Genomic DNA, 23,782 nt, shown 5'->3' with positions numbered 1-23,782 from the left:
TATCGTTCGAGGCTAAGACCATAGTGGTGGATAGTGGGGGCAGGTATGTGATGGTGAGTGGCAGATTGCAAGGTGAGGCGGTTGTGCTGGTGAACGTATATGCCCCGAACTGGGATGACGCGGGATTCATGAAGCGAATGCTGGGACGTATCCCGGACCTGGAGGCGGGAAACCTGTTAATGGGGGGGGACTTCAACACAGTGCTGGACCCAGGGCTGGACCTGTCCAGATCCAGGACCGGGAGAAGGCCGGCAGCGGCCAAGGTGCTTAAGGGATTCATGGAGCAAATGGGGGGAGTAGATCCGTGGAGATTCGCCAGACCGATGGGTAAAGAGTTTTCCTTTTTCTCCCACGTCCACAAGGTATATTCCCGGATAGACTTTTTTGTTTTGGGAAGGGCACTGATCCCGAAAGTAGCAGGAACGGAGTACTCGGCCATAGCCGTTTCAGATCACGCCCCGCATTGGGTGGAGCTGGAACTAGGAGAGGAAAGGGACCAGCGCCCACTCTGGCGATTAGACATGTGACTACTGGCGGACGAGGGGGTATGCGGAAGGGTGAGGGGATGTATCGAAAGATACCTGGAGGTCAATGACGATGGGGAGGTCCAGGTGGGAGTAGTATGGGAAGCGCTGAAGACGGTGGTTAGAGGAGAGCTGATTTCCATCAGAGCCCACAAGGGGAAACAAGAGGGTAAAGAAAGAGAGAGATTAGTAGGGGAAATTTTGAGGGTGGATAGGAAGTATGCGGAGGCCCCAGACGAAGGGCTATACAGGGAAAGACGAAGATTACAGACGGAGTTTGACCTGCTGACCACGGGAAAGGCAGAGACACAGTGGAGGAAGGCACGGGGATACAATATGAATATGGGGAATAGGCGAGCCGGCTGCTGGCCCAACAACTTCGGAAGAGGGGGGCGGCGAGAGAGATTGGAGGAGTTAGGGACGAAGCGTGAAAGATGGAGCAGAGAGCAGGGAAAGTGAACGAGGTGTTCAAGACATTTTATGAGAGGCTGTACAAGTCCCAACCCCCAGAGGGGAAAGAGGGAATGATACACTTTTTGGACCAGCTAGAGTTCCCGAGGGTGGAGGGGCAGGAGGTGGCAGGTCTGGGGGCGCAGATCGAGGTGGATGAGGTGATCAAAGGAATTGGGAACATGCAAGCAGGGAAGGCCCCGGGATCAGATGGGTTCCCGGTGGAATTTTATAGGAAGTATATGGACCTGTTGGCCCCGCTTTCATGAGGCTAAGGAAAGGGGGACATTACCCCCGACAATGTCGGAGGCGACGATATCGCTAATTCTGAAACGAGACAAAGACCCGCTGCAGTGCGGGCCATACAGGCCCATCTCCCTCCTAAACGTAGACGCCAAACTGCTGGCCGAAGTGATGGCGACAAGGATAGAGGATTGTGTCCCAGGGGTGATACATGACGACCAGACAGGGTTTGTTAAGGGGAGACAATTGAATGCCAATGTACGAAGGTTGCTGGGGGTGATGATGATGCCCCCACCGGAGGGGGAGGCAGAGAGAGTGGTGGCGATGGATGCAGAGAAGGCATTCGATAGGGTGGAGTGGGACTATTTGTGGGAGGTGCTGAAGAGATTTGGGTTCGGGGAGGGGTTCATTAGATGGGTTAGACTCTTGTACGCGGCCCTGGTGGCAAGCGTCATTACAAACAGGCAAAGATCGGGATACTTTCGATTACATAGGGGTACAAGACAAGGGTGCCCCCTGTCCCCGTTACTGTTCGCGTTGGCAATTGAACCATTGACCTTAGCGCTGAGGGACTCTAAGAAGTGGAGGGGGGTGCTTAGAGGGGGAGAGGAACATCGAGTGTCACTATATGCAGACGATTTGCTGCTATATGTGGTGGACCCGGTAGAGGGGATGCCAGAGGTAATGCAATACTCAGGGAGTTTGGAGAGTTCTCGGGATACAAATTAAATATGGGAAAGAGCGAACCTTTTGTGATGCACCCCGGGGAACAGGACAAGGGGATAGATGCTCTGCCGCTGAGGAGAGTAGCAAGGAATTTTCGATACCTGGGGATTCAGGTGGCCAGGAACTGGGGAACCCTACATAAACTTAACCTGACGCGATTGGTAGAGCAGACGGAGGAGGACTTTAAGAGGTGGGATATGGTGCCCCTGTCATTGGCGGGCAGAGTACAGGCGGTTAAAATGGTGGTCCTCCCGAGGTTCCTTTTCGTGTTTCAGTGCCTCCCCATCCTGATTACAAAGGCCTTCTTCAAAAAAATAGACAGGAGCATTATGAGCTTTGTGTGGGCAGGAAAGACCCCGAGGGTAAAGAGGGGGTTCCTGCAGCGCAGTAGGGACAGAGGGGGATTGGCACTGCCGAGTCTGAGTGACTACTATTGGGCCGCCAATGTGTCGATGGTCTGTAAGTGGATGAGGGAAGAAGAAGGTGCGGCGTGGAACAGGTTGGAGATGGCGTCCTGTAAGGGAACGAGGCTAAAAGTGCTGGCGACGGCGCCGCTACCGTTCTCTCCGAAAAGGTACACCACAAACCCAGTGGTGGTGGTGACCTTGAAGATCTGGGGGCAGTGGAGACGACATAGGGGAGTGCCGAGTGCCTCGGTGTGGTCCCCGATAAGGAATAACCACAGGTTCGTCCCGGGGAGGATAGATGGGGGATTTCAATGTTGGCAACGAGCAGGAATTAGGAAGCTGAAGGACCTGTTTGTGGACGGGACGTTTGCGAGTTTGGGAGCACTGGAAGAAAAATATAAGCCGCCACCAGGGAATGCTTTCCGATACATGCAAGTGAGGGCATTTACGAGGCAACAGGTGAGGGAATTTCCGCGGCTCCCGACGCAAGGGGTCCAGGATAGAGTGATTTCGGGGGCATGGGTTGGAGAAGGTAAAGTGTCCGAAATATACAGGGAGATGAGAGACGAGGGGCAGGCGATAGTAGAGGAGCTGAAGGGAAAATGGGAAGAGGAGCTGGGGGAAGAGATTGAGGAGGGGCTGTGGGCAGATGCCCTAAGTAGGGTAAATTCCTCGTCCTCGTGTGCCAGGCTTAGCCTGATTCAATTTAAGGTTCTACACAGAGCGCATATGACGGGAGCAAGACTGAGCAGGTTTTTGGGGTGGAGGGCAGGTGTGGGAGGTGCTCGGGAAGCTCGGCGAACCACACTCACATGTTCTGGTCGTGTCCGGCACTGCATGAGTTCTGGGAGGGTGTGGCAAGAGTGATCTCAAAGGTGGTGGGGTTCCGGGTCAAACAAAGCTGGGGGTTTGCTATATTTGGGGTTGCAGAAGAACCGGGAGTGCAGGAGGCGAAAGAGGCCGACGTCTTGGCCTTTGCGTCCCTAGTAGCCCAGCGAAGGATTCTACTTATGTGGAAAGAAGCGAAGCCCCCGGGCGAGGAGGCCTGGATAAACGACATGGCAGGGTTCATAAGACTGGAACGAATAAAATATGCGTTAAGAGGATCGGCTCAGGGGTTCACCAGGCGGTGGCAACCGTTCCTTGACTATCTCGCGGAACGATAATGGAAAAACAGAAAAGACAGCAGCAGCAATCCAGGGGGGAGGGGGGAGGATTATTCCGTGTTCTTGTTTTTTCTTAGTTAGTTGTTTTTTGTTTATTTCTTTTTCCATCTGTTGTTAGTTTAATATATTATTTAAATAACGTTTAATGTATATTCCTTTATTGAGTTGTAAAAACGGAAAATCTTTGTTTGAAAAACTTCAATAAAATATATTTCAAAACTACCAGGGTGCCTGGGTGGCACTGTCAGGCTGACAGGGGCACAGCAAGGGTGCCAGGGTGGCAGTGCTCAGGGTCAGGCCATTGGGGGCCTTGTTCATAAGAGAAAGGTGAGGGGGGCTCGAGGACCCCCTAAGGGGTACGTTGGGTGCAGTGGAGGGGGGAGGTTCTGGAGACCAAGGTAGGGTGGCTGAGGGGGGGGGGGGGGGTCAAAAGATCAGGGTGCCGTTTATAAATGGCGCCCTGATCCTCAAATACTCTTCCTGCACTGACGAGCTGAGCTCAAGCTCATCAGTGCAGGAAATAAGGTAAGTGCGGCCTTAGCGGGGTGTTCCTCACCGAGGCAAAAAAAAGGGCAACATCCCATTAAATAGCGGCTGCAGGCATCGAGAAACACCCCTCTAAACAGGCCCAAAGCGGGACTCTGTTTTTGTCCCGTTTACTCCCGCCCAATGTCTATCATTAAAGTTATTTCAAGCTGATCCTGTTAATTGGGACTGTGACCCTCGATCGCTTCAGTCACAGCTTCTAGGAGCGGTGCAGGGGCTACCCTTTGAGCCTCTAACCGTGTAGTGCTCTGACAATGTATTTGCTTCGTGCTCCATTTCGGAAGTGTCAAATTGGGGTAATTCATGTGGGGCCAGTTTTACAATTGGAGTTAGTGTGAGATAGTTGTAATCATCGCTAAACCTTGAACCTGACCAGATGTTCCTGCCTTCTGACTAATGTGGTGCCCTTGGGTTTTTGTGCCATTTAACACAAAGTTGTGAATTGTTTACAGGAGACAAATGTCCTTGGATTTAAAGGTCCCAGGAAGATGACAGTGATTGTCCCAGCGATGGATGAGGACCAAGAGCGTATTCCGTTCCGACCACGCAACGTGAGTTTGAAGGAAACATTTAAAATGTTCATCATGTTGACCTCTGACCAAGCAACTGAGTTCCTTGTCTCCCGACCAAGCTCTCATCTGAGATACCAGGGCTGGAAACTATCTGCTGGTGGAATAAAACGAACACCCCCTCCACTGGCGTAATGGGGCAACAATGCCCCCTCCCCCATACTGGAGTAATGGGGCAATAATTCCCCCTCCCCCACACTGGAGTAATCCCCTTCTCCCCACTGGAGTAATGGGGTAAACCACTGACCTCCCGTCCCCCGTTCCCATCTCCCGTCTCCCCCGTCCCCACGGATGCATGAGACAAACCACTTCCTCCACCCACAACTGGAGTAATGGGGTAAACCACTCATTCCCCCACAACTGGAGTAATGGGTTAAACCACTCACTGCCCCACAATTGGAGTAATAGGGTAAACCACTCCCCCACTAGAATAATGGAGTAAACTGCTCACTCCCCCCACAACTGGAGTAATGGCGTAAACCACTCCTTCATTGGAGGAATGGGGTAAACCACTCATTCCCCCACAACTGGAGTAATGGGTTAAACCACTCACTGCCCCACAATTGGAGTAATAGGGTAAACCACTCCCCCACTAGAATAATGGAGTAAACTGCTCACTCCTCCCACAACTGGAGTAATGGCGTAAACCACTCCTTCATTGGAGGAATGGGGTAAACCACTCCCTCCCCCACAAATGGAGTAATGTGGTAAACCACTCCCTTTCCCACAATTGGAGTATTGGGGTAAACCACCCCCACAATTGGAGTAACGGGGTAAACCACTCACCACTCCCTCTCCCACAACTGGAGTAATGGGGTAAACCACCCCCACAATTGGAGTAACAGGGTAAACCCCTCACCACTCCCTCTCCCACAACTGGAATATTGGGGTAAACCACTCCCTCCCCCCACAACTGTAGTAATGGGGTAAACCACCTCCCCCCCCACAACTGGAGTATTGGGGTAAACCACTCCCTCCCCCCCCACAACTGGTGAAACAGGGAAAATCACTACTTCCTGCACTGGAGTAATGGAGTAAGCCATCCCTCCTCCACTGAATTAATGGGGCAAACCACTCTCCCCACTAGAGTAACGAGGTAAACCACCATGGTGCACATTTCCTTGATCAATCAGCTTACATTTTGTGCGAGTAAATTAAAGCTTTAGATCAATACAAAGTATCTCATGGCCTGAATCAGCGCCTGGAAGCCCAGCACATTTGATTACGGATTTTGGCTTTGGCACAAAACCGAGGGCTCACGGGCTGTAAAGGTCCCTCCCAGATTGTTGAGCGGTGAGGGGCCTGTGCTGGAATTGGCTGTGAAATGATGTGGAACTGTGATAATCCCTTTAGGACAAAGATGGTCTGCTCTCGAGGTGGCAACGTAAAAACATGGAGAACTTAATCGAGCTGCACAATAAGACCCCGGTGTGGAACAATGATACTCAGTCTTACGTGCTGAACTTCCACGGGAGAGTGACACATGCTTCCGTGAAGAATTTCCAAATAGTCCATGAGAATGATGGTAAGTTCCATGCCCAATCTGTCACCTTTACATTGAGTGCCAGAACACTTTATAACTGTTTTTTTTGTGTGAGAATGTGGCTACCTCTCCTCTCAGGTTTTAGTATTCTGCTCCACTCAAATTTTATTTTTATCTTTTCACTAATTTCATGTGCCATTTCCCATGGAAAGGCCTTGGGGAGCTGCTCTCAGACCGAAAACATTCAGACTTTGGCCCAGTGGCGGAGGAGCTTGGCTCCTTGTTCCCCTGCTCTGTCTTTAGGGAGTGTCTCGCCGTCAGTGTCTGTCCTTCCAGTGAGCCTGGGAGACCAGCGGTGTGCATGCTTTTAAAAAATTCATTCTCGAGATGCAAGTTGCTGGAAAGGCCAGAATGCCTTGCCCACTCCTAGCCGCTCTTAAAAAGGCCCTCTTCTTGAACCACAGGGTTCTGTGGCGACTTGCTATACCACTTCAGGGGGCAGTTAAGACTCAACATTGTTGTGGGGCCAGAGTCAGCCATAGGCCCAGGCTGAGTAAGGATGGAAGATTTCTTTCTCGAAAGAACATTAATGAACCAGTTGAGCTTTTACAACTTAATAGTCACTTTCATTGATACCCAATGTTGGATTTTTTTGTAAGGGCCACAAAGAATCCAGCACGAGTTTTAAGGATACAAAGTAATAACATTTATTTCCTATAACATACATACATAACAGTAGCAGTACCTTCCCTTGCTACATACTCCTTCCTGCTGGTTCCTGAACTGGCCAGCTTTATTTATACTAGGAGTTTACTAGTGGTTTCTCCGCCCCCCTCATTGGGGAAGCTCATACTCCCACAGGATTGTGGGATAGTCATTAGTCCCCAGCCAATGGTAAGTAGGCAGGTTATAACAGGTTTTAACTTGGGTTAAAATTCTCAGACTGCTGTAGTTTTGTTTTGTTTTTCTTTTTTTTTAAATTTAGAGTACCCAATTAGCATTTATTGCCCATCCCTAATTGCCCTTGAGGGGGCAGTTAAGAGTCTGTGGGTCTGGAGTCACATGGAGGCCAGACCAGGTAAAGATGGCAGACATTTTGTACAACAATTTCATGGGCATCGCCGGACTTCCTAATTCCAGATTTTTATTTAATTCAAATTTCACCATCTGTCGTGGTGGGATTGGAACCTGGGACCCCAGAGTTCTCTGGATTACTAGTCCAGTGACAATATCACTACACCACCACCTCTCCCTGTGCTCACTTTTGCCGGATCATCAGTATGTGACATGCAATACTGTTCCTGAACATTGATCTGGGCCTCACATCATTGCTTCACAATTTTCTGGTAAAATTAGGTCCCCCAGATGAAACTTCATTCATATTTTGTTCATTTCTGAAATTAGCCAGATAGCCCACAGATCCTTTCAGGCCCCGTCCCCGATGTTGGGCCTTTGCCCACGTTTGGATCAGATCAGGTTCCGTGTGGAATCACTGGCGCAATGAGGAGGCGACCATTTCAGGAACTACTGGATGGCATCAGCCTCGATTCTGGGTTGGGTGGTCTGAGCTGGAAGAGATATTGGAACCAAACAAAAACTCTCAACAGAGGAAGGGGAGAATTAAAAAAATCTCAAGATCCCACTCCGGATCCCTGACTTCTGCTGGCAAGTTGGCACCATATCACATTGGGCAAGGACATCACTGGGCTCTTTCCCATATTCAAGACCTGTTGGTGAGGCTCACTGGCAAATAATGGCCACTTTGGTGTGATGCCAGAGAGGCAGCCTGTAGCCAACTCACAAGGAATATCTGGCTCCTCAATTCTGGGGATGGATGTGATGGAGGTGGGGCTATTGGGGCTGGGGTGGGAGTGGGCAGGAATAGGACGGCGGTAGAGGGGCTGATGTTTTAGAGAATGATGGGTAGGAATGGGGGTGCAATGGGAATGGGGAATGTAGGAATGGGATGCTGTGGGAATGGGGATGCTATGGGAATGGGGAATGTGGGAATGGGGAATGTGGGAATGGGGATGCTATGGGAATGGGGAATGTGGGAATGGGGATGCAATGGGAATGAGGATGCTATGGGGATGCTGTGGGAATGGGGATGCAATGGGAATGGGGAATGGGGGTGCTGTGGGAATGGGGAATGTGGGAATGGGGAATGTGGGAATGGGGATACTATGGGAATGAGGATACTATGGGGATGCTGTGGGAATGGGGATGCAATGGGAATGGGGATGCTGTGGGAATGGGGAATGTGGGAATGGGGATGCTGTGGGAATGGGGATGCAATGGGAATGGGGATGCTGTGGGAATGGGGAATGTGGGAATGGGGATGCTGTGGGAATGGGGATGCTATGGGAATGGGGAATGTGGGAATGGGGATGCTATGGGAATGGGGAATGTGGGAATGGGGATGCAATGGGAATGAGGATGCTATGGGGATGCTGTGGGAATGGGGATGCAATGGGAATGGGGAATGGGGGTGCTGTGGGAATGGGGATGCAATGGGAATGGGGAATGGGGGTGCTGTGGGAATGGGGAATGTGGGAAAGGGGATGCTGTGGGAATGGGGATGCTATGGGAATGGGGAATGTGGGAATGGGAATTCTATGGGAATGGGGATGCTATGGGAATGGGGACTGTGGGAATGGGGATTCAATAGGGGGATTCTATGGGGATTCTATGGGGATTCCCCGAACAGGCGCCGGAATGTGGCGACTAGGGGATTTTCACAATAACTTCATTTGAAGCCTTCTTGTGACAATAAGCGATTTTCATTTCAGTTCATGAGGCACTGCCTTCTATGCCAATTTATTATCCGATTAGAAGCTTCTTAACTCAGTGAAGCAGCCTTTTTATCCAGTCCCCAGTACTTGTGTAATGAATAAATTAAATTGTGGCCAAAAAAATGAAAAAACGCCCAATTTTGTATTGTATGGACTGTAACTTCTTTGGGTCATTTCCTGGGTATTTGTCACAATATAGGAGATTTATCTTTACTCCTGAAGACACCGGGAAAATCTTGGAGGTTTGGAAATTCAAGGGATGGCAAGGGGATAGCGAATGGAATGATTTAATTTTATGATTTATTCTTTAACGGGGTGTGGGCGTCATTGGCAAGGCCAGCATTTGTTACTCATCCTTAATTGCCCGTGAAAAGGTGGGCGTGGGGTGAGCCACCTTCTTGGACCACTGCAGCCCATGTGGTGTAGGTACACCCACAGTGCTGTTAGGGAGAGTGTTCCGGGATTTTGACCCAGCAACAGTGAAGGAACAGCTGATACATTTCCAAGTCAGGGTGGTGAGTTGGGGCTTGGAGGGGAACCTCCAGTTGGTGGTGTTCCCATGGGTCTGCTGCCCTTGTCCATCCAGGTGGTAGAGGTCGCAGGATTGGAAGGTGCTATCGAAGGAGTGCTGCCTGGGGCAGCATGGTGGCGCAGTGAGTAGCACTGCTTCCTCATGGCGCCGAGTTCCCAGGTTCAATCCCTGCTCTGGGTCACTGTCCGTGTGGAGTTTGCACATTCTCCCCGTGTTTGCATGGGTTTCGCCCCCACAACCCAAAAATGTGCAGGGTAGGTGGATTGGACACATTAAACTGCCCCTTAATTGGAAAAAATGAATTGGGCACTCTAAATTTATTGAAAAAGAAAAGAAAAAAGAAGTGCTGCCTAAGAGGATGGACTTTGTGGCCAGTTTAAAACCTGTGCCCTGGGAGGCACGGTGGTGCAGTGGTTAGCACTGCTGTCTACGGCGCTGAGGACCTGGGTTCAATCCCGGCCTCATGTCATTGTCCGTGTGGAGTTTGCACATTCTCCCCGTATCTGCGTGGGTTTCACCCCTATAACCCAAAGATGTGCAAGGTAAGTGGATTGGCCACGCTAAATTGCCCTTAATTGGAAAAAAGTTGGGTACTCTAATTCTTTTTAAAAATCTGTGTCCTTTGGGTTTAGAATCATCATAGAACCCCTACTGTGCAGTCGGAGGCCATTTGGCCCATTGAATCTGCATTGACCCTCCGAAAGAGAGCCCTAACTAGGCTCAATACCCCTGCCCTACCCCGTAACCTCACCTTTGAATGCCTTGTTTAACGATGTGAAGACAACTTCAGCCTCTCTTTCGTCCCACCCTCACAGTTGACTACATTGTGATGCAGTTCGGGCGGATAGCGGATGATGCATTCACCATGGATTACAGTTACCCGATGTGCGCTGTCCAGGCATTCGCCATCGCCCTCTCCAGCTTTGACGGGAAACTGGCATGTGAATGACATGTGATGTGTGGCTCATCTCCTGCTTCGCCCCCATCCACCCATCTTTGTTACTGAAGTGCGCTTGATGTAAGATGTACAACTAGTGTTAGAATAAAGAAGCGACATAGGTGGAAAGCATGTCTGCATAATGTTCTGAAGGACAAACCTGGGCAGTAAGACTGAGACAAACAAAATACTTGTCTCTGTGATCAAACGGCACAATTGAACATCACCGTTCCCAAAATGGATGCTAACAGCTCCCAAAATAGAGGAGGCACTTTCTGGTTTTTTTCAGCACTTTCTGTTGTAATACCCTGCCTGGGGACAGAGGATGATGTTTTTTGTTTATAACGCCATTTTTTTTAAATGCCTGTTCCTAATTCTCTTTTCTCAGAATGAAATAGAAATATCTCTGAGGATGTTTGGAGCCTGTAGGTTTTGTGTTGTGGAAACCATTTTCTGATTAATTAAAGTTATAACATGACAGGTGAGGCGGGTCCAGCTTTGATATACGAAGTTCAGAATTTACAGACAAATCTAACCGCCCCCCCAACACACGCCCTCTTCCCCCACACACACAACCCCCCTCCTCCCCACATGCACAACCCCACTCCTCCCCCCCCCACACACACACAACCCCCCTCCTCTCCACACACACAACCCCCCCCTCCTCCCCACATGCACAACCCCACTCCTCCCCCCCCCACACACACACAACCCCCCTGGGGTTGTGGGGGGGGGGGGGGGGGGTGGGGGGAGAAAGAGGAGTAGGTATGGGTAGAGTGCTCATTTGAAGCGTCAGTGCAGACTCAATGAGCCGAATGGCATCCTTTTGCACTTTTGGGATTCTATGATTCTATGCATCCCCTCCTCCCCCACACAATCATCATCACCCCCCCCCCCCACAGGCACAGCCCCTCCCTCCCATACACACAACCCCTTCGCCCCACACATGCAACCCCAACCCCCTCCCTGCCACACATACTCCCTCTCCTCCCCTCACATACAACCCCCTTTTGAAATGAAAATCACTTATTGTCACAAGTAGGCTTCAAATGAAGTTACTGTGAAAAGCCCCTAGTCGCCGCATTCCGGCGCCTGTTCGGGGAGGCTGTTATGGGAATTGAACCGTGCTGCTGGCCTGCCTTGGTCTGCTTTCAAAGCCAGCGATTTAGCCCTGTGCTAAACAGCCCCTCCACACATTCAATCCCCTCCCCACCCCACCCCACCCAAAATAAACAGAGCCTCTGTAGTTGCCTAATTTCCCATGCAGCAGGTGAGAGAGACACAAAACAGGTTCATTTAATATCAGAGTCTGTTCCAAGTGGAGACTGAGGGAACAATCTGAGTCTAAAATATATCCCTCCGAGTTTCCCCTTTCGCTATAAGAGGTTCACAAATTTTAATCAGAGCCATTAAAGAAGTGGAACTCATAAAGGAAAATTGCACATGCTGAAAAATCAGAGGTATTGAGAGAAAATGCTGCAAATAAACAGCAAGTCAGACTGTGGTTGGGCCTGTATCCTTTATCTGTGCAGCTGATGGGATTGTCCAGTGAGAGAGATCACAGCAACATCTCCACAATAGTAAACACCTACAGCTCTGGGAGGCAGAACTGAATGCTTCATTTTTTGAGGGGTCGTCGCAAAAAGACTTTGGTCCGGAATGGTTTAATGTAAGAGCTGACCATTGATATTTTGTCCTGCATCTTGTTCGTTGAACACCAGAGGGTGCCATGGCATACTGTAGCACCCCAGGATTTTCCCCATGTGAACAGTTGAGCTTTGGTGAGGACTTTTCAGAGTCTGAAATAAAGGAACCAATGTATAACCACACCACCCTGAGTGTTTATTCCTAATGATATCCGTGTCCATTTAATTAAACTATTGAAGTTCAGGAGATCCAAGAAGGTGATTCTAAACATTGACCTCTGGAAAGCCCCGGCGAATTCGGCATGTAAACGTACCCAAGGGTGCCCCGGCCTCTCCCATGGGTGGAGCGAGGCTAATAACTGGAGCTTTTGATGTTCTTGGCACACCGCACAATGCTGCACCAACCTCTCAATATTGCCATCGAGCCCTCGCCACCACACATAGCTCCCGACGAACATCTTCATTTTGGAAACTCCCGAATGTCCACTGTGCAAGTCCTACAAAATGGTTCTTCAGCCTTGCCTCAGGACTACTGCAAGGGATCCCCAAAGAGAATGCCATCCTCTACAATAATCTCCTGTTGCTTGGCTGCGAATGCTCGCAGTTCTTTTCGACGTTTCCCCTGCAGTCCCCCATGTTGGGTGATGTGAGACAATGGTGCCAATGTAGGCCCTTTTGAGTCCAGACACAAATTTGTGAGGTTGTGACAGGCAAAGTGTCCATAAAATTAAACAGAACTCCGTACGCTACTGGCAGGGACGGGGGCATATAGGCAGCAGGTGTTGTCCAAGGACATCCGCGTGCGCAATTTGTGCACCTGGGTGATATTCGAAAATATATCAAAATGCTGCCAACAGCAATGCCAACGATGGGACAACACTGCCCCAATGCCTCATGGGGAGGCGTCGCAACTGAGTATCAGCAGTTTTGATGGGTCACAGTGCATCGGTAGCCTGGAGGATAATTGCTGGCGCCTTACTTTGGCAAACGCCTCTTCTTGTGGTGCTTTCCATGCCCATTTTTGGTGCTTCTTTAAGAGCGCATGAAGAGGCGCCAGTATGTTTGCCTGGTGTGGAATAAATTTTCCATAATAGTTAACGAGCCCGAGAAATGACCTTAGCTCTGTCGCATTCTCTGGCATTGGGGCCTGCTTGATGGCTCAGACTTTCTCTTCCACCTGGTGTAACCCATCTTTGTCGACCCGGTATCCCAGGTATATAACTTCTTTTGCCTGGAAGACGTCTGCACTTGCCTCTTTTCAGGCAGACACCTACTTCCGAGAAACAGCAGAGGACTTCTCCTACGTTGTCCAGGTATTCCTTCTCAGAAGCTCCTGAAGCCAACACAGCGTCCAGGTAGACTGTCATCCTGGGAGCCCTTGAAGAATGCTTTCCATAACCCGCTGGAAAATGGCACATGTGGACGATACTCCAAATGGGAGCCTTCTCTACTCTTACAATTCCCTGTATGTATTGATTGTAATATATTTTATGGACACCTTGTCCAACTCCAGTTGGAAGTATGCATGGCTCATATCCATAATCGAGAAAGAATAGCCCCCAGCCACCTTTGCATAAAGATCTTCCACACATGGCATCGGGTACCAGTCGAAATGGGAGGCCATGTGAACCATCATATTATAGTCACCGCACAAGCGGACAGACTTGTCCGGCTTCAGCACCGGGACACTGATACAGCCCATTCTGCAAATTGGGCGGAGCAAATAATCCCCAGGTTCGCTAGCTGGCTCAGCTCATAGTCCACTTTTGACAGCATGGTGAATGGATCTGAGCGGGCCCTGAAATACTTCTGTTGGGCATCCGGGTCAATGTACATTTTATCTTCCCCAGGCCTTCATAGAATCATACAATCCCTACAGTACAGAAGGAGGCCATTCGGCCCATCGAGTCTGCACCGACACTCCGAAAGAGCATGCCACCTAGGCCCACCTCTTAACAATCCCAATACCCAACCCACCTTTGCACACTAAGAGGCAATTTCTTTATCATGATCAATCAACCTAACCTGCACATCTTTGGACTGTGGGAGGAAACCGGAGGAAACCCACGCAGACAAGGGGAGAACATACAAACGTCACACAGACAGTGACTGAAGGCCGGAATTGAACCCGGGTCCCTGGTGCTGTGATGCAGCAGTGCTAACCACTGTGCCACCCAATTGCTGAAAGACTTCCGGGTATTTTTCCAGGATCTTATACCATGCATTCTAAAACTTGGTTGCCAGTCACGGCCCAGAAGGCTGGGTCCGGAATCCTGCACCATAACCAGCAGCAGGCAAACTGATTGTTGTCCATTAGTAACTGGGGTCAGCGTTGTCCCAATAATAGTCCATGCTTCCCCGGTATATGTCGCCAGCTGTGCCTTAGTGTCCTTTAGGCCCAGGTGCTGGATCCCCAAACTGATTTTCTGGAATGTCTGTGATCCAATGTCTGAGGCGGCAGTCCCCATGTCTAATTTGATATCCAAGGGGTGGCCATTCACTTGGAGGGTTATCTTAATTGGGGCTACATTTGGTGCCATAATGCAATTTAGCTGCATGCAACCATCCTCATTGAGCTGGGCAATGTGTTGAGCCCTGGCTCAGGATAGTTGTGTTATCCAACCAGAGCAACGTATTCGCTGTCGAGTCTGGTGTCCCCGGTCACCACAGTTCCTGCGACCACAAGTGCAACGCTGTTGTGAGTCTTCTCCCTGGACCTCAGGGAGGTGTCTCGTTGGGCTGCAGTGGTTCTTGGCCAATGGATCTCACCACGACGTTGCTCGGATGGTAACTGGGTACCATAGGCCCTGATCTTGGGGGGTTAATGGGGGGGTGGGGGGCAAGACTATTTACATAAAAGGCCTTGGAACCCTTGAGTTCCTGACCTCCCCTTTCCACGTTTTCACGCAAAAGGGATAATCTATTGCCCATTTTAAATCCAAGGAAGGTTCCGCAAACAATTTCTGTTGGGTCGCCATTTTGCCGTGTTATTAATGCCACACAAGAGGCGGTCTCATAGCAGGAGGGATGTGCCATAGCTCAGCCAGCTTGCGGAGAGAGCGTCAGGAATTCTGTGACCGATCCCCTGGAATTCGCCTGGCTGTGTTGAACCGGTAACTCTGTACGATCACTGATGGTTTTTTAGGGTCATAATGATTTGCGACAAGCTCTACAAGTTCATTCAAGGTCTTTGAATCTAGGGCTGCCGGGTAGGTGAGGCTTCTGATCGCACTGAATGTTGGGGCTCCGCAGGAGGTCAGGAGCACTAACTTCAGTCGCTCGTCTCCTGTAATACCATTTGGCGGGAAGACATACCAAGTCCGTTCGGTATACTGGGCCCAATCTTCCACATCTGATTCAAAGACCAGTCGCCTTCCAAAAAGTGGCATTTTTAATTTCTCGGCAATCTTGCACTCCTGCTGAGGAATTCCAGCGTGGACTGGACGTCTGGAATCATAGCCGTACATTTTCCTCGTCGCCAGTATAGAAGGCCGCCATGTGGCATACAGTACACCGTTCCCATCCAAGCCGGTCCCAATCCGGGCCAGATTTTAAGGGTCGATTCTATTAACGGCAGCTGGTGGCTGTCCATCCATTGGCGGGGAACGCATATTTGCAGGTCCAAGGGGAAATCAATTGGGTCATTTCCATGGATATGCTGAGCGTTATTACACAAATAATTTAGCATCTTTAATGGCAATAATGGACACAGTGGGTGTATGTAAAATGATCCCTGGGTAACGACAGTGATGGAAACAGTGTGTGTAGAATGATCCCTGGTTAACGACAGTGATGGACACAGTGTGTGTGTGTAGAATGATCCCTGGTTAATGACAGTGATGGACACAGTGTGTGTGTGTAGAATGATCACTGGTTAATGACAGTGATGGACACAGTGAGTGTGTGTGAAATGATCCCTGGGTAGCGACAGTGATGGACACAGTGGGTGTGTAGAATGATCCCTGCGTAGCGACAGTGATGGGCACAGTGTGTGTGTAGAATGATTCCTGGGTAGCGACAGTGATGGACACAGTGTGTGTGTAGAATGATCCCTGGGTAGCGACAGTGATGGACACAGTGTGTGTGTGTAGAATGATCCCTGGGTAGCGACAGTGATGGACACAATGTGTGTGTAGAATGATTCCTGGGTAGCGAAAGTGATGGACACAGTGGGTGTGTAGAATGATCCCTGGGTAGCGACAGTGATGGACACAGTGTGTGTGTGTAGAATGATCCCTGGGTAGCGACAGTGATGGACACAGTGTGTGTGTGTAGAATGATCCCTGGGTAGTGACAGTGATGGACACAGTGTGTGTGTAGAATGATCCCTGGGTAGCGACAGTGATGAACACAGTGTGTGTGAAGAATGATCTCTGGGTAGCGACAGTGATGGACACACTGTGTGTGTGCAGAATAATTCCTGGGTAATGACAGTGATGGACACAATGGGTGTGTAGAATGATCCCTGGGTAGCGACTGTGATGTACACAGTGTGTGTGTAGAATGATCCCTGGGTAGTGACAGAGATGGACACAGTGTGTGTGTAGAATGATCCCTGGGTAGTGACAGTGATGGACACAGTGTATGTGTGTAGAATGATCCCTGGGTAGCGACAGTGATGGACACAGTGAGTGTGTGTAGAATGATCCCTGGGTAACGACAGTGATGGACACAGTGTGTGTGTGAAATGATCCCTGGGTAGCGACAGTGATGGACACAGTGTATGTGTGTAGAATGATCCCTGGGTAGCGACAGTGATGGACACAGTGTATGTGTGTAGAATGATCCCTGGGTAGCGACAGTGATGGACACAGTGTGTGTGTGTAGAATGATCCCTGGGTAGCGACAGTGATGGACACAGTGGGTGTGTAGAATGATCCCTGGGTAGTGACAGTGATGGACACAGTGGGTGTGTAGAATGATCCCTGGGTAGTGACAGAGATGGACACAGTGTATGTGTGTAGAATGATCCCTGGGTAGCGACAGTGATGGACACAGTGTGTGTGTAGAATGATCCCTGGGTAACGACAGTGATGGACACAGTGTGTGTGTAGAATGATCCCTGGGTAACGACAGTGATGGACACAGTGGGTGTGTAGAATGATCCCTGGGTAGCGACAGTGATGGACACAGTGGGTGTGTAGAATGATCCCTGGGTAGCGACTGTGATGGACACAGTGTGTGTGTAGAATGACCCCTGGGTAGCGACAGTGATGGACACAGTGTGTGTGTGTAGAATGATCCCTGGGTAGTGACAGTGATGGACACAGTGTGTGTGTAGAATGATCCCTGGGTAGCGACAGTGATGGACACAGTGTGTGTGAAGAATGATCCCTGGGTAGCGACAGTGATGGACACAGTGTGTGTGTGTAGAATGATCCCTGGGTAGTGACAGTGATGGACACAGTGTGTGTGTAGAATGATCCCTGGGTAGCGACAGTGATGGACACAGTGCGTGTGTGTAGAATGATCCCTGGGTAGTGACAGTGATGGACACAGTGTGTGTGTAGAATGATCACTGGGTAGCAACAGTGAGGGACACAGTGTGTGTGCAGAATGATCCCTGGGTAGCTACAGTGATGGACACATTGGGTGTGTAGAATGATCCCTGGGTAGCGACAGTGATGGACACATTGGGTGTGTAGAATGATCCCTGGGTAGCGACAGTGATGGACACAGTGTGTGTGTGTAGATTGATCCCTGGGTAACGACAGTGATGGACACAGTGTGTGTAGAATGATTCCTGGGTAGCGACAGTGATGGACACTGTGGGTGTGTAGAATGATCCCTGGGTAGCGACAGTGATGGACACAGTGTGTGTGTAGAATGATCCCTGGGTAACGGACAGTGATGGACACTGTGGGTGTGTAGAATGATCCCTGGGTAGCGACAGTGATGGACACAGTGTGTGTGTACAATGATCCCTGGGTAGCGACAGTGATGGACACAGTGTGTGTGTGTGTAGAATGATCCCTGGGTAGTGACAGTGATGGACACAGTGTGTGTGTAGAATGATCCCTGGGTAGCGACAGTGATGGAAACAGTGTGTGTGAAGAATGATCTCTGGGTAGCGACAGTGATGGACACACTGTGTGTGTGCAGAATGATTCCTGGGTAATGACAGTGATGGACACAGTGGGTGTGTAGAATGATCCCTGGGTAGCGACTGTGATGGAGACAGTGTGTGTGTAGAATGATCCCTGGGTAGTGACAGTGATGGACACAGTGTGTGTGTAGAATGATCACTGGTAAGCGACAGTGATGGACACAGTGGTGTGTAGAATGATCCCTGGGTAGCAACAGTGAGGGACACAGTGTGTGTGTAGAATGATCCCTGGGTAGTGACAGTGATGGACACATTGGGTGTGTAGAATGATCCCTGGGTAGTGACAGTGATGGACACAGTGTTTGTGTAGAATGATCCCTGGGTAGCGACAGTGATGGACACAGTGTGTGTGTGTAGAATGATCCCTGGGTAGTGACAGTGATGGACACAGTGTGTGTGTAGAATGATCCCTGGGTAGCGACAGTGATGGACACAGTGTGTGTGTGTAGAATGATTCCTGGGTAGTGACAGTGATGGACACAGTGTGTGTGTAGAATGATCCCTGGGTAACGACAGTGATGGACACAGTGTGTGTGTAGAATGATCCCTGGGTAACGACAGTGATGGACACAGTGTGTGTGTAGAATGATCCCTGGGTAACGACAGTGATGGACACAGTGTGTGTGTAGAATGATCCCTGGGTAGCGACAGTGATGGACACAGTGTGTGTGTAGAATGATCCCTGGGTAACGACAGTGATGGACACAGTGTGTGTGTAGAATGATCCCTGGGTAGTGACAGTGATGGACACAGTGTGTGTGTAGAATGATCCCTGGGTAGCGACAGTGATGGACACAGTGTGTGTGTAGAATGATCCCTGGGTAGTGACAGTGATGGACACAGTGTGTGTGTGTAGAATGATCCCTGGGTAGTGACAGTGATGGACACAGTGTGTGTGTAGAATGATCCCTGGGTAGCGACAGTGATGGACACAGTGTGTGTGTAGAATGATCCCTGGGTAGTGACAGTGATGGACACAGTGTGTGTGTGTAGAATGATCCCTGGGTAACGACAGTGATGGACACAGTGTGTTTGTAGAATGATCCCTGGGTAGCGACAGTGATGGACACAGTGTGTTTGTAGAATGATCCCTGGGTAGCGACAGTGATGGACACAGTGTGTTTGTAGAATGATCCCTGGGTAGTGACAGTGATGGACACACTGTGTGTGTGTAGAATGATCCCTGGGTAACGACAGTGATGGACACAGTGTGTGTGTAGAATGATCCCTGGGTAACGACAGTGATGGACACAGTGTGTGTGTAGAATGATCCCTGGGTAGTGACAGTGATGGACACTGTGTGTGTGTAGAATGATCCCTGGGTAGTGACAGTGATGGACACAGTGTGTGTGTAGAATGATCCCTGGGTAACGACAGTGATGGACACAGTGTGTGTGTAGAATGATCCCTGGGTAGTGACAGTGATGGACACTGTGTGTGTGTGTAGAATGATCCCTGGGTAGTGACAGTGATGGACACAGTGTGTGTGTAGAATGATCCCTGGGTAACGACAGTGATGGACACAGTGTGTGTGTGTAGAATGATCCCTGGGTAGCGACAGTGATGGACACAGTGTGTGTGTGTAGAATGATCCCTGGGTAGCGACAGTGATGGACACAGTGTGTGTGTAGAATGATCCCTGGGTAATGACAGTGATGGACACAGTGTGTGTGTAGAATGATCCCTGGGTAGCGACAGTGATGGACACACTGTGTGTGTGTAGAATGATCCCTGGGTAGTGACAGTGATGGACACAGTGTGTGTGTAGAATGATCCCTGGGTAGCGACAGTGATGGACACACTGTGTGTGTGTAGAATGATCCCTGGGTAGCGACAGTGATGGACACAGTGTGTGTGTAGAATGATCCCTGGGTAACGACAGTGATGGACACAGTGTGTGTGTAGAATGATCCCTGGGTAACGACAGTGATGGACACAGTGTGTGTGTAGAATGATCCCTGGGTAGTGACAGTGATGGACACACTGTGTGTGTGTAGAATGATCCCTGGGTAACGACAGTGATGGACACAGTGTGTGTGTAGAATGATCCCTGGGTAGTGACAGTGATGGACACAGTGTGTGTGTAGAATGATCCCTGGGTAACGACAGTGATGGACACAGTGTGTGTGTGTAGAATGATCCCTGGGTAGCGACAGTGATGGACACAGTGTGTGTGTAGAATGATCCCTGGGTAACGACAGTGATGGACACAGTGTGTGTGTGTAGAATGATCCCTGGGTAGCGACAGTGATGGACACAGTGTGTGTGTGTAGAATGATCCCTGGGTAACGACAGTGATGGACACAGTGTGTGTGTGTAGAATGATCCCTGGGTAACGACAGTGATGGACACAGTGTGTGTGTAGAATGATCCCTGGGTAGTGACAGTGATGGACACTGTGTGTGTGTGTAGAATGATCCCTGGGTAGCGACAGTGATGGACACAGTGTGTGTGTAGAATGATCCCTGGGTAGTGACAGTGATGGACACTGTGTGTGTGTGTAGAATGATCCCTGGGTAGTGACAGTGATGGACACAGTGTGTGTGTAGAATGATCCCTGGGTAGCGACAGTGATGGACACAGTGTGTGTGTGTAGAATGATCCCTGGGTAACGACAGTGATGGACACAGTGTGTGTGTAGAATGATCCCTGGGTAGTGACAGTGATGGACACTGTGTGTGTGTGTAGAATGATCCCTGGGTAGCGACAGTGATGGACACAGTGTGTGTGTAGAATGATCCCTGGGTAGTGACAGTGATGGACACTGTGTGTGTGTGTAGAATGATCCCTGGGTAGCGACAGTGATGGACACAGTGTGTGTGTGTAGAATGATCCCTGGGTAACGACAGTGATGGACACAGTGTGTGTGTGTAGAATGATCCCTGGGTAATGACAGTGATGGACACAGTGTGTGTGTAGAATGATCCCTGGGTAGCGACAGTGATGGACACAGTGTGTGTGTGTAGAATGATCCCTGGGTAACGACAGTGATGGACACAGTGTGTGTGTAGAATGATCCCTGGGTAGTGACAGTGATGGACACAGTGTGTGTGTAGAATGATCCCTGGGTAACGACAGTGATGGAAACAGTGTGTGTGTAGAATGATCCCTGGGTAGTGACAGTGATGGACACAGTGTGTGTGTAGAATGATCCCTGGGTAGTGACAGTGATGGACACAGTGTGTGTGTAGAATGATCCCTGGGTAGCGACAGTGATGGACACAGTGTGTGTGTGTAGAATGATCCCTGGGTAGCGACAGTGATGGACACAGTGTGTGTGTGTAGAATGATCCCTGGGTAGCGACAGTGATGGACACAGTGTGTGTGTGTAGAATGATCCCTGGGTAGTGACAGTGATGGACACAGTGTGTTTGTAGAATGATCCCTGGGTAGTGACAGTGATGGACACAGTGTGTGTGTGTAGAATGATCCCTGGGTAGTGACAGTGATGGACACAGTGTGTGTGTGTAGAATGATCCCTGGGTAGTGACAGTGATGGACACAGTGTGTTTGTAGAATGATCCCTGGGTAGTGACAGTGATGGACACACTGTGTGTGTAGAATGATCCCTGGGTAACGACAGTGATGGACACAGTGTGTGTGTGTAGAATGATCCCTGGGTAGCGACAGTGATGGACACAGTGTGTGTGTAGAATGATCCCTGGGTAGTGACAGTGATGGACACACTGTGTGTGTAGAATGATCCCTGGGTAACGACAGTGATGGACACAGTGTGTGTGTGTAGAATGATCCCTGGGTAGCGACAGTGATGGACACAGTGTGTGTGTAGAATGATCCCTGGGTAGTGACAGTGATGGACACAGTGTGTGTGTAGAATGATCCCTGGGTAGCGACAGTGATGGACACAGTGTGTGTGTGTAGAATGATCCCTGGGTAGCGACAGTGATGGACACAGTGTGTGTGTGTAGAATGATCCCTGGGTAACGACAGTGATGGACACAGTGTGTGTGTGTAGAATGATCCCTGGGTAACGACAGTGATGGACACAGTGTGTGTGTGTAGAATGATCCCAGGGTAACGACAGTGATGGACACAGTGTGTGTGTAGAATGATCCCTGGGTAACGACAGTGATGGACACAGTGTGTGTGTAGAATGATCCCTGGGTAACGACAGTGATGGACACAGTGTGTGTGTAGAATGATCCCTGGGTAGTGACAGTGATGGACACTGTGTGTGTGTGTAGAATGATCCCTGGGTAGCGACAGTGATGGACACAGTGTGTGTGTAGAATGATCCCTGGGTAGTGACAGTGATGGGCACTGTGTGTGTGTGTAGAATGATCCCTGGGTAGCGACAGTGATGGACACAGTGTGTGTGTAGAATGATCCCTGGGTAACGACAGTGATGGACACAGTGTGTGGGTGTAGAATGATCCCTGGGTAACGACAGTGATGGACACAGTGTGTGTGTGTAGAATGATCCCTGGGTAGCGACAGTGATGGACACAGTGTGTGGGTGTAGAATGATCCCTGGGTAACGACAGTGATGGACACAGTGTGTGTGTGTAGAATGATCCCTGGGTAACGACAGTGATGGACACAGTGTGTGTGTGTAGAATGATCCCTGGGTAACGACAGTGATGGACACAGTGTGTGTGTAGAATGATCCCTGGGTAACGACAGTGATGGACACAGTGTGTGTGTGTAGAATGATCCCTGGGTAACGACAGTGATGGACACAGTGTGTGTGTAGAATGATCCCTGGGTAATGACAGTGATGGACACAGTGTGTGTGTAGAATGATCCCTGGGTAATGACAGTGATGGACACAGTGTGTGTGTAGAATGATCCCTGGGTAGCGACAGTGATGGACACAGTGTGTGTGTGTAGAATGATCCCTGGGTAGTGACAGTGATGGACACAGTTTGTGTGTAGAATGATCCATGGGTAGCGACAGTGATGGACACAGTGTGTGGGTGTAGAATGATTCCTGGGTAGCGACAGTGATGGACACAGTGTGTGTGTAGAATGATCCCTGGGTAGTGACAGTGATGGACACAGTGTGTGTGTGTAGAATGATCCCTGGGTAGTGACAGTGATGGACACAGTGGGTGTGTAGAATGATCCCTGGGTAGTGACAGTGATGGACACAGTGTGTGTGTGTAGAATGATCCCTGGGTAGTGACAGTGATGGACACAGTGGGTGTGTAGAATGATCCCTGGGTAGTGACAGTGATGGACACAGTGTGTGTGTGTAGAATGATCCCTGGGTAGTGACAGTGATGGACACAGTGGGTGTGTAGAATGATCCCTGGGTAGCGACAGTGATGGACACAGTGTGTGTGTAGAATGATCCCTGGGTAGTGACAGTGATGGACACAGTGTGTGTGTGTAGAATGATCCCTGGGTAGCGACAGTGATGGACACAGTGTGTGTGTGTAGAATGATCTCTGGGTAGTGACAGTGATGGACACAGTGTGTGTGTAGAATGATCCCTGGGTAGTGACAGTGATGGACACAGTGTGTGTGTGTAGAATGATCCCTGGGTAGCGACAGTGATGGACACAGTGTGTGTGTGTAGAATGATCCCTGGGTAGCGACAGTGATGGACACAGTGTGTGTGTGTAGAATGATCTCTGGGTAGTGACAGTGATGGACACAGTGTGTGTAGAATGATCCCTGGGTAGCGACAGT

The 23,782-nt window shown here is 49.9% G+C and overlaps 1 protein-coding gene across 8 annotated transcripts in view; it reads left to right on the top strand.

The window, feature by feature from the left end:
- LOC140393941 (tubby protein homolog) overlaps positions 1 to 12,202 on the top strand; it is a 217,893-nt gene extending 205,691 nt beyond the window's left edge. For all 8 annotated transcript variants that reach the window (XM_072480612.1, XM_072480615.1, XM_072480610.1 and 5 more), the window contains 3 exons: positions 4,515 to 4,613; positions 5,985 to 6,156; positions 10,254 to 12,202. In XM_072480612.1, the coding sequence (XP_072336713.1) occupies positions 4,515 to 4,613; positions 5,985 to 6,156; positions 10,254 to 10,387 (405 nt within the window). In that variant the 3' untranslated portion in view covers positions 10,388 to 12,202. The remainder of the gene's footprint in view (positions 1 to 4,514; positions 4,614 to 5,984; positions 6,157 to 10,253) is intronic.
- The last annotated feature ends 11,580 nt before the right edge of the window (positions 12,203 to 23,782 follow it).

Source organism: Scyliorhinus torazame, chromosome 17 (assembly GCF_047496885.1).
Source record: "Scyliorhinus torazame isolate Kashiwa2021f chromosome 17, sScyTor2.1, whole genome shotgun sequence".
Taxonomy (NCBI): domain Eukaryota; kingdom Metazoa; phylum Chordata; class Chondrichthyes; order Carcharhiniformes; family Scyliorhinidae; genus Scyliorhinus; species Scyliorhinus torazame.
This window is presented reverse-complemented; position numbering and strand designations above follow the sequence as displayed.